Source organism: Fistularia commersonii, chromosome 10, assembly GCF_037954325.1.
Source record: "Fistularia commersonii isolate RoL2024-O1a breed Wild chromosome 10, RoL_Fcom_v1.0, whole genome shotgun sequence".
NCBI lineage: Eukaryota > Metazoa > Chordata > Actinopteri > Syngnathiformes > Fistulariidae > Fistularia > Fistularia commersonii.
The window spans coordinates 3278645-3294248 of NC_141293.1; the positions used below are offsets into that span (position 1 = coordinate 3278645).

Below are 15604 nucleotides of genomic sequence, written 5' to 3' on the forward strand. Positions count from 1 at the left end.
TCTATCTATCTATCTATCTATCTATCTATCTATCCATCTATCCATCTATCTATCTATCTATCTATCTATCTATCTATCCATCTATCCATCTATCTATCTATCTATCCCCTGTAAAAATCAAATACATAAATGCAGGGATAAAATAAAATAAAATTAAATTAAATAGAATAAAGTAAAAAAATAAAATTAAATGGACTAAAATAAAATGAAATAAAATACAATTAAATTAATTTAAATTAATGTTTATCGATCTATCTATCTATAGATCAAATACATAAATGCAGGGATAAAATAAAACAAAATAAAATAAAATAGAATACAATTAAATTAAAGTAATTTAAATTAATGTTATCTATCTATCTATCTATCTATCTATCTATCTATCTATCTATCTATCTATCTATCTATCTATGCAGGCTGGATGGACGAATTGAAAGACTAATATAAATAAGTTTCTAAATTCAATATTGATAGAAAATACTTTAAAATATTAAAGTATTCAAAGAAAATAGATGGCGGGACGGATGAAAAAACCTGCAGGCCGCAGGCTGTAAAATGCCCAGGTGTGATTTATAGGATCATTAATGATTTTAAAGTTGAAATAAAAAACAAAAAAATGGGGAGCGCCGGATCAAACCATTTTCATAGGTCAGGTGGTACATTCCATCCGTCCATCCGTCTTTCCATGCATTCATGCATCTGTAATATCTATCCATCAAACCGCCCTGGATGGATGGACGAATTGAAAGAGTGAATGTTTGGATGTCTCTGTATGATGCGCCGTGATTGGTCCAGGCTGAGCCCCACTGTGATAGGCTCCGCCCCCGCAGCCCTGCGTGCATAGATAATGAAATGAATGGATGAATATGACTATTAAATGTTGTAAATTATTATTACAGTAGGGCAGACCTTGGCATGTTTATGTTTTGTATTTTTATCCGGCCGACCAAACTATTTTCTTTGAATATTTTGATCAGTATTTTCAATCAATATTGAATTTGGAAACTCCTTATGTTTTCCTTTTGTTTAAATTTATATGGCTGATTACATACAAAATAATGTCGGTACATTTATTGGCTCATGAATGATTTTAAAGTTGAAATAAAAGCCCAAAAAATTTAAATATTTAAATTAAAAAATTTCATACTGTTCAATTCATGATACCTCATTGGCCCAGACGTAAAAATTAAATAAGAAAATAATTTCCCACCTCTGCAATAAGGCACACAACAAAATAACACGCATTAAAATCCTCCTCCTGTTATGCAAAGTGCCTTAATGAAAATTTTTCTCGTCTCCCCTGCGGCAAAAAAGCCAACACGTCTCCCCAGGCGCGGCGAGGCCAGGCCGCCGTGAAGCGCGCCGGCGTGCCAGAAGGTTCTTTCCGCTCGGTTTACCTGCTCAGGTAATGCGTTGTGACTGCTGCCGTATCCATGGCGATGAGCCCCTGCCGATGCCCCGGGCCCGGTCTCCCCCTCGCGGGCTGATTAGACCGCATTGATGAGGCGTGCAGCCGCGGCCTCCTGATTGGTCCGCTCGGCGCATGGCGTGGGCTCCGGACCGGGTAATCCACATGACCCCCCTCCCCGAGGATCTGCAGCCCTGCTCCTGTCAGAGCGTCTCGCTGAACACGCAGGATTGGGCAGCCTTTCAGACGAGGCGCAGGGAAAAACAAACCCAAAACCTGCATCCTCAGCAGGAAAGATCCGTAAATCTGCAACCCGAGGAGGTTCTCCAGCGCGTACGGCCTCTCCGGTGAAATCTTCTTATGTCATCGTATTCTATTTGGTTTCCCCTTGCGTCGAGCTCTTCCACCCACCCACCCCTCCCCTGCAACCTCCACCACCTTCTGAGACAAAGACATCAGGTGACATATTCGCTCTTCCACCCTCGGGTCCGATTCTCCGGAGGGGGAAAAAAAAAAAAAAAAAAAAAAAAAAAAATTAAACGAACCCCCACCCAAGGTTTTTTTTTTTTTTGAGAAAAGCATTATAGAAACGGTTGCCATGGATACCCGGTCTGAGGAGCAGGCTCTCGGCGCACCGGCGGCAGAATGGGAGGCGACAAGTGCAATATTTCAAGGCTTTTCCCAACTAAAAAAATTTGAAGAAAACAACAAAAAAAAAAAACTCTGAGAACCAAGAGCTTAAAAATAGGCGTCGCGTGTTTTTGCAGCGTACATGTCGGGGATACATCGGAGGGGCTTTCTGCTTCCAGCTCCGCGGAGGTTCAACAATTTTTCCTTTATTTTTTCCATTTCTGCCTCATTTGATCTTTGTTGCTTCTCCCCGAAGAGATGACCTATATTATCTAGGACGGGAGATCAAAGAAGGCCTCCTCGCTCTGATCCCGTGAAGCCGGCGTCTCTCAGGCCCCGGGAATAATCCCACCCCGCCCCCATCGCCGCCGCCCCGCCCCACCCCCGATCGCACAAGTGTCCTCGCCTAGCATAGCAAGCGCCTAGCGGGCGTCCTCGCCGAAAAATGCAAAACCAGACGTTGCACCTCTTGCGCAATGCTAACGTGCTCTTCAAACTTCTAGAACGCCTCCCTTGTTTTTTTAAGACCCGGACCAACTTTGTATCTGGGTCTACATGTTGGCGCTGCCGCGTTTGCCCATTAATCCCCATTAGCGGTCGCCGGCTGCCGTACCATCCCGGGTTGGCTGTTCATCACCGGAGATGAATGGCGGTTACCTGTGGGAACCGGCTACCTGCTGCTCTTCGGTACCTCCAGCTTCTTCTTCTTCTTCTGTAACCCAATTACCGGCTCTTGCATCTGAAGCATTCTGTTTTTTAGGTGGTGTCAGAGATGCACGGCCGCCCGACATAGCAACCGGAGTGTCCATACGTCCGCGCAACCCGTATCGGTCGGCGCATCTCATTAGCTACATGGTTTGACCCCGATGGTCGTTCATCAAAAGAAGGTCTTCTCCCTCCAGTCGTCCACGATGGTACCGCCTGGCGGAACCGCTCCGTGATTTATGAGGAGCTCCCCGGTTGCGTTTCGCGGGCGGCTATTGTTCGAGATAATGAGCGCGTCAGCGACGGCTTCAAAACCGAGAGTTGACAGACCGGCGCCTCGCTTATTGAGGAGTCTTTGTTTCAACGCTGGCGAACGTTGTGGACGTCCGGCTAATTTCGAGCCTTTTTTCTCTCGCTGTTGTGCTTAAAGATAGAACTTCATGACCCGCACGGAGTTGCGGACGCCGACATCGGATAATTAGCTACGCACTGTACACAGTAGCCTAATGTGGCGTTAGCATGTATGTCTCAGAAGGCATCAGATGCTAACGCTCATAGTCAAATAGACGTGATATAATCATTCATTATCTATGCTGCTTATCTTGGTGTATCCAAGTGTCATTGGACCGTAGTTGGGGTTCACCCTGGATCAACACCGGGGCCACATAAGTGGACACACAACCGTTTTCCTCATAATTGATCATTTAGGGTTTCCAGTAAACCTCCCGTTTCGACTGCGGAAGGACTCAACAACAGAAAGGCGGCCCTGTCGGTATCCAACCGGGGAACTTCTTGTTGCGAGACGGCAGAGCCGCCCCCCGTCAGACCCGATGCGACGCGGTGAAATGACGAGACGGCGCGGATCGTGACGGTGCTCCGGCTTCACCGAGGAAAAGAACATCAGCGGTGCCGCCGCAGCGAGAGCTTTGTCAGCAAAGCTGCCGCCGAGGCGGTTTCCCTTTGAGCGTCACCGTGCCTCAAACGCAGACTTTTGACCGCTATCGGCTCGGCGTCGTAGGCGAAGCCATCGGGAAGTGTACTTTAACAGTTTCCCACAACAAACAGACAAATGGTAAAGCCTTCCTGATGGCTTTCAGATAAATCCTTGTTCACCCTGTTGCTGCCCGACTTGTATTTGGGGTCACGATCCAGACCGGTCCTGGGATGTGAGCTGCTCCCTCCTCCTCGTCTTTAGCTCCTTTCCAACTTTTTGCATCACCTTGAACCTTGCCAGGAACATTTTTTGGTTAGTTCGGACAGCGGAGGTACCAGGGACCATGAACCTCGGTTCACAGAACCACTTTAGCTAGGACCCAAAAGCGTGGACTTGTTACGGTTCCATAGGAACGTTGGTGGAACTCAAAAGCCACAACCAGATACTTCTTGCAGACCGTGGAGTGCCATCTTTGAAAACTCTTGTGGTCTCCGGTCACCTTTTTGCTGGACAGAAGCAGCAGGGACTGGAGCGGGCTAACCCGCTGAGGGGTTTGAAGGGCTCGCGGCAGAACGCCAACATTTCTGCCAAAATAAGTCTGGCGTTAGCTAACGGCTAACGTTTGATAGTCCATGTTTATGATCGTGCAGAACATGAGCGCTCTGGTACTTTCACACTCCATGTTGCCTGTGTAGCCTCCGTCATTTTTGGTGATTTGCTTCAGAGTGCAGCGCTAAAGGTCACACCAGTCCCTTCACCCATGGTCGCATACGTGGACACAACCGTAAATCAAACGTTAGCCGTTAGCTAACGCTTGATAGTTTATGATCGTGCAGAACATGGGCGCCCTGGTACTTTCGCACTCCATGTTGCCTGTGCCGCCTCCGTCATCTTTGGTGATTTGCTTTTGAGTGCGGCGCTAAAGGTCACACCGTACCCCTCCACCGTGGTCGCTTACTTCCTGTGGGGCGGCAGAGCAGAGACGCTTCCCCGGAGAAGGCTAGTTCCTGGTGCAGCTGGAACAGTTCTTGTAACGTTTCTGTCTGAAAAGCGGCTTTTCGTGCGAGGTTGAGACGTCGTCCCGATCGACGGTGAGCTGCTGTCTGAGGATGAACGCGTTTTCCCAAAAGGGTGTCAGAAGGCGCTAGGCTTGATGGGCACGCCTGGAAGCATACGCAGGTCAGAGGGCCAAACCTGCCTGGAGGCTTTCCCATCATCCCGGAACAACCGAGCTACCGTAACTTCCGTTTATTTTTGGTTTTCGTCCATTTAATTATTGAGACATCCCCTCCCATCTCTGGTCTCTGAAACAGCGACTCCCCGGTAATCCCCGCAAGGAGCTCAGATCCCAACCTCCCTGACTTCTGCAGCTGCAAAGTCTCCTTGTTGACAGCGTCCCGCAAGCAGGTCATTTCTCAAGGAACCCCCTCCTTCCATCCCAGGTTCCCCATTAGCCGTTAGTGCCTGAGCTCAAAATGACCCCCCCCATCCCCCACCCCACCACACACACACACACACACACACACTGCTGCCCCCGGCGATGCTTCAGAAGGATGTCTTTGCCGCTAACCAGCATTTTCCATTACAGGATTTGCAGGGCGGCGTGGAAACCCGACGCCGGGACGGCGCTGATAACGAAGACGGGTTCGATCCACCGGAACTATTTTGGAAGCGGTGGTATACCAGAGCCAAACACAACACACACACACACACACAGAGTCAGTCCCCGCACAGGCGTGTGCATGTGTGTGTGTGGGATGGTCTATTTTTTGATAAGCATCGAGCAAAGTGGAATGAGCGAGCAGGATACGGCGTGAACGTATGAGGGTGTGTGAGGCACCATTCAGGCCCCGCGGGACAGCAGAGCGTCTTAAATAAACGCTGACAGACGTGCCGGCGTCCCCGGGAACGGGGAGTCTGCTAGATGATTGAATTCTGGTCATGGGTTTGGGACCATCCGTCATCCCTCATCCCTCCCCGAGGATGAAACCCAAAGAACCGGGTCTGCACGTCTCTCCAAAACCCTCCGATAGTTGATTAAACGGGTGAAAAGCAAAGTCGGACGCAACAACGGTAGTGTTTTTTTCTTCTAATTTTAAGGATAAATATATTTCTTGATGGACCTCCATCTTGCGGGAACTTTTTGCGGAACCGTTCCAGGAACTAGTTTGTGTCTCGGCGCTTGGACTTCTTGTTACGGTTCGATAGGAACTCTTAGGCGTTTGGTGATTGGTGGACCTCGTAAGCCCCGCCCATTATTTTTGGTCAACTGTTCTATGTTTAACTAACTCGGGAGTTAGCTTATGAACAAACACGGGACGTTTTTGCAGTTCCTTGAACCTCTCCAGGAGCTGTTTCTTGTTGGGACAGCAAAGGAACAAGAAAAAAAAAAGGACCTTTTTATGGTTCTAAAGGAACACATAGGTGCTTGGTGATTGGTGGACCTCGTAAGCCCCGCCCATTATTTTTGGTCAACTGTTCCATGTTTAACTAACTCGGGAGTTAGCTTATGAACAAACACGGGACGTTTTTGCAGTTCCTTGAACCTCTCCAGGAGCTGTTTCTTGTTGGGACGGCAAAGGAACAAGAAAAAAAAAAGGACCTTTTTATGGTTCTAAAGGAACACATGGGTGCTTGGTGATTGGTGGAACTCATAAGCCCCGCCCATTACCGGACACTCTGTATTTTTGGTCAAATGTTTTCTTGCAACAAAACGGGGATCGACGAGGCTTCCAGGCTTGACTAACTCGGGAGTTAGCTTATGAACAAACATGCAACTTCACTTCACTGAAGTTTTTGGAGTTCCTTCAACCCCTCTGGGAGCTGTTTCTTGTTGGGACGGCAAAGGAACAAGGAAAAAAAGGACCTTTTTATGGTTCTAAAGGAACTCATGGGTGCTTGGTGAGTGGTGGAACTCATAAGCCCTTATGGAGCCACATTATCAAAACAATTGCAATCACTTGTCAGCTTGTCTTGCGCCCAAAATGGACAGATCCGGCAAGAAATGGACCGACGAAGAAGTCCAAGCACCTTTGAGGGGTTTCCAGGGCTCGTGAGGAGCGTCTCGAGTTAGCGAACATCCGTTTTTCACGCGGGGAGAAGATAAAAACGCCTCAGCGCATCGGACGCAAGTCATACCGGTCTCGACATCAGCCAGCGTCTCAAACCAATGCGAGCTGTACCTTTCTGAGGACTGTCTGATGGGAGACCTCTTATATTTCCCCAATTTTCCACATTATATGGAGAACAGATGGGGGGAAAAAAAGGATAAATAACTCCGGCGGATCCCTTTTGTGATCAGACGAAAAAAGACGACAAATATGTCCTATTCTTGTCATTTACTCATCAACTGTAGTTTTTCTGATTTTTCTGACCTGAAAAGTCACATTTTCTTACCCTTTTATTCCAGAATTGTCATTTTCGCTTCGTGATGTTATTCAGGGTACTTTTTTTTTTTTTCTTGTGCCCGACGCCACATGTCACTTCCTGGCCTCTTCCCAAGCCGTCGCCTGTTTCCTGTCCTCCGCCGGGTTCCTGCGTCCTCACGCCGGCCGGGGTCGGACCGTATTTCAGCCTCGGGTTACCGAGTTCCCGTAAAACCTCCCCTTCACGTGTGTGTGTGTGTGTGTGTGTGTGTGTCGAGACGTACAGCGAAAGTCAAACACGGAGGAAAGGCCAGGGCTTGCAGGCCTGGAGGCGAAGCAGGAAACGGTCCTGGAGAGTCTTTGGCTTGATTTAGAAGTTAAACAGTGTCAGGGGAGACGTATTCCACCCCGCCGGCTTGTTTTGGTCACGGAAAGGAAATACGTTATCTTAAACCTGGAATGTAAATCTGATGGGGTTTTCATTTGGAGGAAAAGGATCTCTCTCTTTGTCTTCACCGTGATGCGTTCAGAGCTTGTAAAAGTCCGTCGTTGCACCAACCGAAGCCTGATTTCTCCATCTTGTCTTTTTTTTGGGGGGGGGGTTTAAACAGATCATGTGATGTACGACAACTTTTCGCAGTTCCTGGAACCTCTCCAGGAATTTTCTTCTTGTATTTAGTCCTTGGCGATTAGTGGACCTCAAAGGGTACTTCTTTGAGGGCATTTTTTAAAAACGATTGTGGTCACTGTTTTTTTTGTCGCAAACAGGTCCGATGCTCTTCCGGCCTCCTCGGCCACACAGGGATCTCCAGGGCTCTCAGAGGAACATCGACATTTTGGCCAAATTAGCCCGGAGTTAGCTCCACAGAGCTGCTACTCTGTGACCTATTTACTGTTCTTTGGGAACTCTTAGGTACTTGGCGATTGGTGAAACTCATGAGACGCCCGTTACCAGATACTTCTTGCCATTTTCAAAACTATTGTCAGCTGTTTTCTTGCCCCAAAATGGCTCTCCCGTCCTGCTGGTCCTCAAAGGGGAACATCTACATAACAGCGAATACCGTCGCCTTCAGGTCGACTTTCTTTTCCCTTCCTGTCGACTGTATCGTCAACAAGTTATTCTGTCCCCTCTCATCGCTCAGCCAGCAGGCCGGAGGCGTAATCCAGTTTAATCCAGTCTGTAATTCCTGCTCGGGCCCCTCAGTCCCAAGTGATTGAGAAGGAGTTAAGCTGCAGGGATGAAGCACCGTCGCTGATCCGGATGGAATTTTCCAGCTAGTCATGCTAAAAAAAAAAAAAAAGAAAAGAAAACATCCGATGACATTTCTCCCGATCGAATTATTTGTTTGTGCACATCCAACCATTCACGCGTCCGGGTAATTTTAGGGTCTCCGTGAACCTCCTGCATGTGTTTGCACTGTGGAATGGTGAGGCAATGACGTTTACTGTAGCATACTATTGCTAATTCTATTATTCTGTAGCTTAGTAGTAAGTAGGATCCCTGGGATCACCGGCGCCCCCGACCGCGAGGCACCGTTACTGCGTGCCTCACTTAACGTCTCTTAGCAGTCGCAGTTTATGATCGCTTAGCACTAGAAACACGTTGCAGTTGTTGACAAAAACCATTATACACACCAGCTAAATCATGGAAATTTAGTTCTAGAATAAAAGTGTTTAAAAATTTTAGCAGTGACATCCACAGAGACAGCAATACAGTCTCGGTTCATAGCATGCTAGCACAGTTAGCATAAACATTGTGCAATACATAGTGGGCTCAGCTGGTTGCTGTGTCACTGCAAGTCTCCTCTTTATATTTGAACGGTAATTGTGATTTTTTTTTTTTTTTTACAAATACATAAATAAAAATGTTGCAGTTAAGTGAAAAATAACTTTACATCTTTCCACGATGACAGGCGAGGCCCGGCCAACCACGGACCTTCTGGCTGTGAGGTGCAAGCGCTAACCGCCGCGCCACCACATCCCCTAGAATTCTAACATGCTAATAAATGTTCGGTTTGGCAACCGTTGGACGTTTGCACCAAATCTAGCATGAATCCGTTTTTTTTTTTTTTTTTGTCAATGTTTTTTTGCGTTAAATCTCATTTGGACCAGATGGATCCGAAACCGATTCTGGAAAGCACTTTGCGAGCCGCAGACAGTCAGATGGTGGGAAACAGCTGCTGTGTGTGTGTGTGTGTGTTTGTGTGTGTGTGTGTGTGTGTGTGTGTGTCGCTCTGGGCTGCTATAGCATTGGAGCCTGACACTTCAGACCTCCAGTTCCACTTGGGACTAGTGGTGGTGGACTTGTCCTGTTCTCGGGTCAGAACGGGTCACTCACTGTGGCGATCCGGTCGATTCCAGTCACTTGAGACGGTGTTAAAATAGCTAATTTGAACGTCTAGCAAGAAGAATAACTAGTACAGTAAAATAACTAGTACAGTAAAATGTGCTGCAGTATTAGTTCGTACTACTAACGACAATACCAATACAACTGCTATTATTATGACAATAATGGGTAATAATGGGTAATAAAATAAAAAAATATAAAATAATATAAATAAAAAAATTAGATAAATTGAAGACATAGGTTGACCTTCATATAGATAGATAGATAGATAGATAGATAGATAGATAGATAGATAGATAGATCAAAAATAAATCAAAAATAATATATAATAGATACATAATATAAAAATAAAATAAAATAAAAATGAAAAATAATTAAAATAAATTAAAATGATTGTATATATATATATATATATATATATATATATATATATATATATATATATACAGAGAGAGAGAGCGAGAGAGAGAGAGAGATAAGTAAATAAAAACGAACACAAATAATTAAATATAAATACATAGTATAAAAATAAAAATGAAAATAATTGAAATAAAATAAAACGATTTTATATATATAGATAGATAGATAGATAGATAGATAGATAGATAGATAGATAGATAGATAGATAGATAGATAGATAGAAGTAAATAAAAATGAAAAATAATGTAATATAAATACATAATATAAAGATAAAATAAAAATCAAAAATAATTCAAATAAAATGAATTTATACATATTTATAAGTAAATAAAAATATTTAAAAATAATATAATATAAATACAAAATATAAAAATAAAAAAAATAAAAATTAATTGAAATAAAATAGAATGATTTTATATATATTTAGAAAAGTTGCAGACATAGGATCTCCTCTAGCAATGGCGTCTGCTACCAGAGGAGAACCACTTGAAGCAAATGGATGGAGAGTTGTGTCCAAATGGTTTCGTCTCTGTGACGCATGAATGACAACGTGAACAGTTGCATGCATGTTTATGACGCGTTGGTGAGAGGGTGAATGTCTCTATATGTGATCCCGTTATTGGTCCAGGATGAACGCTGCATCTCGCCTAATAGCAGCTGGGTTAGATACATTGTTGAGATGAATGAATGATGGAACAAAGTGATAAATATTCATAATAATCATAATCCGAATAGAATGTGCACATTATATTACCAGCTATGTGATGCACGCCAGTGTATTTAACCCCTTGTTCATTGCAGTATTGGATTCAGACTGGGGTGAGTCAGTGAACCGAATCACCCGAATCTGCGATGTTTCCGTTGAGTCCGCGGCGTTTCCGGTGAGTCCACCAACACTCCCGGTAAATCCACCAACTCTTAGCAGCATCAAAACTTGTAATGCCGGCTCGCCAAAAAAAAAAAAAAAAAAAAACAAACTCGGTTTTAGTGATTCGGTTCGAAGATTCGAATCTTCGAATCAGCCCTGTTGCGACCCCCCCCTTCCCCTCCCGCCTCCCATCCCTAAGACACATCTGGACTCTGTCACCTCGCTTTTAGTTAAACACAAGGACAAACCGTGCAAATGGTAATCGCGACGTAACCCGTGGGGTGGGGGTGGGTGTGCGTGGGGTGGGTGGGGGGCTGATGTGAAGGGGATGATTCATTAACGGTGCGTTCGCTGCACACGTAACACCGAAATGCGCGCAGTTGCCTGGGTGCCGCCGTGCGGAGCGGCGGGGGAGGAGGCGGCGCTTTAACGGTGAAAATTCGAGGAAGAGGAGGAGGATAAGGGGAGGGAGGGCTTTTTTTTTTTTTTGTTTGTTTTTTTTTTTTTTTTTTTGTAGTACCGCGCTGTGCGTGACAAATGCCCCGGGCGGAGGAGCCCGTCCCCGGCGGAGTCGCGGCCGGCCCGCCCCCGCCGAACGCTCCAGTGCGAATCCGCGTTCGGCCGGGAAGCGCTCGTCCGGAGCGGCGCGCCCACGACACGCAGGAAAAGCGCGTTTGAGAAGATGCCCGGCCGTCGATCTTATATTTCTGGTAAGACATATTTTTATTTATTTTTTATTTTTTGCACCCCTTCTTTTTAACCCCACCACCACCACCCATCTCTCTCTTTCCTCTCGTCGTCTGCGGATCCTCTTGGATGTTTTTTTTTTTTTTTTTTTTCTTGTGACTGATTCGAGTGGGTGGGTTTTTATTTTTCTTTCTTCTTTGTGATATGGAAATTAAGAAAAAAAAAAAAAAAAGAGTTTCTAAACGCTTGGATTTGAAATTGGGAATTTGTGTTTTTGCGCGTCGTTAAATATGGCCATCGGAGGAAGACGGGGGAAGGGACGGGGTTATATGTGTGTGTGTGTGTGTGTGTGTGTGTCAGATTTTCATGCGTGGATCTTCGGGATCCGAACCCGAACTTTTTTTCTTTTTTTTTTTATATTATTATCATTATTATTTTCTGGCTCTTGACCGTTTTAACATCGATCCCCGATCTCCAGCGTGACGCGTTCAAGTGCCGCGTTACGCAAGCGTGGTGTTCCACGGAAGAAGAAGAAGAAGAAGAAGGCGTGGAGGGTTATTCAGAACCCCGCCGCCGCCGCCGGTGGCCCCGGACATTTTTCTTCCACCCTCCGACAGAAAGGAAGCATCAACTGTGGGTTTCCCGTGGAGCACTGCGCCAAAATTTGCGCCCCCACGGTTGCCGGACCGGGCCGCCCGCCCTTCCCGCCAGACGCACCGACGGCCGCCCCGCTTCAGCACCGCAGACAGAGACAAACGTCCACACCCACTTGCACCGCTGCCCTCCTCTCCCCACCAGCGTGGGGGTGGGAAGGGAAAGAGAAAGAGAGAGAGAGAGGGGGAGGGAGAGGAGGGGTGGAGAAAGAGACGTCCACCCACGCGTGATCACTTTTAGTGCGGTTTGACTTGGCGTTCGAGGGATCCTGGCGTCGGATGCTGGAACCCCGGTGCGGGAAAAGGTCTCGGAAACGACTCCGGTTGGACAGATGAGATACCTGGAGAGCGGCGAAGCGGCGGGTGGGGGTGATCGATCGGCGTCGTCCCCGTTATTCTTCAACCCCGATCGGTCGAAAGCTCATCGGTTGGGGTCGTCGCGCGGGGATGGGATTACTTCGGCGGACAAACGGCGTCGGTCTCGGCGCAGGGGAGCGAGGAGAGGCTTCCTGTCCGGACGGATTACACCTCCCGAGGCTGATACGGCATCGCTCTTCTTCATTGCGCGGTCGCGTAGGTCCGGCAGATTACCGCGATCCCTCGTCCGCCCCCGTGACTTGGCGCGCCGTCCGGTTTGGATAATCCGGGATACGCGTCGGGATCAGCGAAAGCCGAGGCTCCGGACTCTCCCGGCGCCGGTACCGAAACGATTTCTAACGCGGCGGCGTTCGCAGCGGGAGGTCGTTGGGCGCCCACGACTACTGGCGGTTAATCCGGCCTTCGCGCCGTAAAATCGGGATTACTCCCGTAATCTCCGGGGGGGGGAAATGGTAGCGGCGTTCGCTGTACATGTATGTCACGCATCTAACCTCTTCTTTGTCTCCCGCCAGGTTGAGTGACAAGCCCGCCGTCCGATAGCCGCCATGATAGCCACGGGTGGCCTGTTGCGCATGAACAGGCGCCAGGATTCCCTGCGTTCCAAGAACCGGGCGGAGAACAAGAGGAAGCGGAAATCCAAGAAGAAGAAGAAGAACGACGTGGTGGTGGTGAAGGGGAAGCTGAACCTCTGCTCCCCGGCCGGCCTGGTGGCCGCCGTCGGCGTGGTCGTCCTGGTGGTGGGCATTTCCATGGCGATACTGGGCTACTGGCCCAGCCAGAACCAGCACCAGTACCAGGAACGGCGTCGAACCGGGTCTTACCACAGCAACAGGATGAGTTTCTCCAAAAGCGCGCCGGTTTCGTCCAACGCCACCGGCGACGGTTCGCCCTCCGGCCAGAACGGTCCGCTGAATCACAGCCGTTCCAACGGCAGCGTCCCCGAACCTTCGCCTCGCTGCGGCTTCCTCTGCGACTTCCTGGATAATTACCTGTACTCGGACAATCTCAAAGTCTTCGGGCCGCTGGTGATGGGGATCGGCATTTTCCTCTTCATCTGCGCCAACGCGGTACTCCACGAAAACCGAGACAAGAAAACCAAAATCATCAACCTGAGGGACATCTACTCCACCGTCATCGACCTGCACAGCATCCGGTCCAAGGAGTACTCGCCCCTCAACGGCATGGTGAACTACAGCCAGTCCAGGAGCGCCGAGGGCCCGTCCGGCTCCTTCCCCGCGAGCGGTATGCTCGCCCGCAGCTCCTGGCCTTCTACCGGACTCGGTTTCCAGGGCGAATCGGGAGGCGACGAGGCGTTCGCTCGCCCGCCGTTGGCCGCCAGGACACGCAGCTGGTCCAGGGACGTCCAGAGCTTCACGGATACCGTCTACAGCATCTACAAAGACTACAGCAATAGCGGGGAACAGGCGCCGCAACCCCGACAGTGGGAGACCACCTCTATCGTCACCTCTTCCGTGAACGCCTTCACCCTTCCGGTCATCAAGCTGAACAACTGTGAAGTGGAGGAGTCCGAGAGGGCGGCGGCGGAGGGGCGCTCGGAGGAAGGGGTCGTCATCGAGGCGGCGGACGGCGGCGAGGAAGTAGCGGCGGGGAGCGGCCGGCCCGACGACAAGGACGCGGAGAAGGACTCGCCCGCGCCGGAGTCGCCGCCCCTCCAGGAGAGACTCGAGGACGCGTCCGCCGCCGCCGCCGACCAGCAGGGGGCGGAGCAAGCTCAGACTCAGCCCCCGTGGACCCAGCTGTTTCCCCCGTCACCCGTTGCCAGGGCGATGGGGTCACGGCTGTCGCTCAACTCCCTCACGGATCAGCCCAGGTCGGCGCGCCGCTGCAGCCTGTCGGTGTCCGTGTGTCGCCAAGGCGACAGAGGCAGGCGCTTCAGCTGCCCTCGCCTGGAGCGCTCCAACAGTAAGGGCTACATCAAACTCAACGACCAGGGGGGCGAGTCCTTCGACGCCCCGGACACGGACGCCGAACGGGAAGCCGCGGTGGCGGCGGCGGCGGCGGCGGCGGCGGCGGGGGAAGCTCAGGGAGAAGAAAGCCTCGCGACGGCCGGCCCCTCCGCGGAAAGCTAGGCTAGCGCATTCGCCGACGAGCGCCCGACAACTCTTCGACGCCGGGGGGAGGGGTGGGGGGGCGGCCTCGAAAAACATAGCCATGAACCCCGGAGAGCACGGCTCTTTTATAAATAATCCGCACCCACGACTCAATACCCAGATGTACCTTTTCTATTTTTTCAATGTAGCAAGAGCAATACTAAAGACTTGCCTGGAGTTTTAGTAAACATTTGTAAAGAGAAAAACAAAAACGGGAGCTGTCCGAGCAGCTCCGACGGGACTGAACAAAGACTAGCGTTAGCTCTTTTTGTATAACCGTAGGGCATCAACTGTAGCTTGTAGGATTTGCCAAAACCGTCACCCTAAGCGTCCACATTTTGTCACGGACAATTTAAGCTAGCTCCTAGATTCCCCCCCTTTTCGGATCGTCATGTGAGTGCCGCGTGGGATGGGTGAACCGAACTGAATCTCAGGTAGACGTTTGGTTATTTTTGGGACGGGACCTGCGGGACGAAACCCCTCACCCTTTTTACGTGCACACTGTTGTTTTGTTTTTTTTTTTTTGAAAGAGAAATCACAGTTGAGCTGTAACACCTCCGTCGGGGTCCGGTACTGTCGGTGTCCTTGTATAGATTCAATGCAGTGAATGCCAAACTAGGTTGTTTACTCCCAGTAGTTCTCCTTGCATTAATACCAATTAAAAAGATGGGACTTGAAAGAAGAAGCTTGGCCTTGGGGGTGTTTTAAATGTTTGCGCGAACCCGCGGGTCCGATATAGATTTTGTTTTTTTTCCTCTGCGCTCATTACCGGGAAAAGGGCCGCGGCGGAATCGACGGGAACAATCTCGGCGCTGAGCGAACTGAGAACGGCACACTGGAAAGTGACCTTTGGAAAAAAAAGAAGAAAAAAATAACGGGAGTCACGTCCGACGATGCCGTCGCCGTTAAATATCAGCTTCGGCTGCGGTTTTAGTGTCCGTTTGGGGCAAACCAACATTAATCTGACACGTGTTTTCTCCACTCATAGACTCGTTCCTGATCCTCCTCAGAACCTCAACATCTTCATTTCTGCTACTTCCTGTCTGCTACTTCCTGTACTAATTCATTCATTTCATTCATTCTCCGATGGAACCGCGA

The 15604-nt window shown here is 48.8% G+C and overlaps 1 protein-coding gene across 3 annotated transcripts; it reads left to right on the top strand.

The window, feature by feature from the left end:
• The first annotated feature begins 10962 nt into the window (after window positions 1–10962).
• tmem200cb (transmembrane protein 200C, genome duplicate b) lies at window positions 10963–15185 on the top strand. 3 transcript variants are annotated; one of them, XM_086153273.1, is made up of 2 exons: window positions 10963–11387; window positions 12908–15185. In XM_086153273.1, the coding sequence occupies exon 2, from the start codon at window positions 12941–12943 to the stop codon at window positions 14483–14485; it is 1545 nt and encodes a 514-aa protein (XP_086009399.1). In that variant the 5' UTR covers window positions 10963–11387; window positions 12908–12940; the 3' UTR covers window positions 14486–15185. The 3 variants fall into 3 exon arrangements, with proteins under 3 accessions (XP_086009399.1, XP_086009400.1, XP_086009401.1); XM_086153274.1 differs by lacking the exon at window positions 10963–11387 and adding an exon at window positions 11683–12380; XM_086153275.1 differs by lacking the exon at window positions 10963–11387 and adding an exon at window positions 11683–12322.
• The last annotated feature ends 419 nt before the right edge of the window (window positions 15186–15604 follow it).

Coding starts and splice junctions, on each gene's coding strand:
- tmem200cb (XM_086153273.1), top strand. CDS start 12,941: ATGATAGCCACGGGTGGCCTGTTGCGCATGAACAGGCGCCAGGATTCC.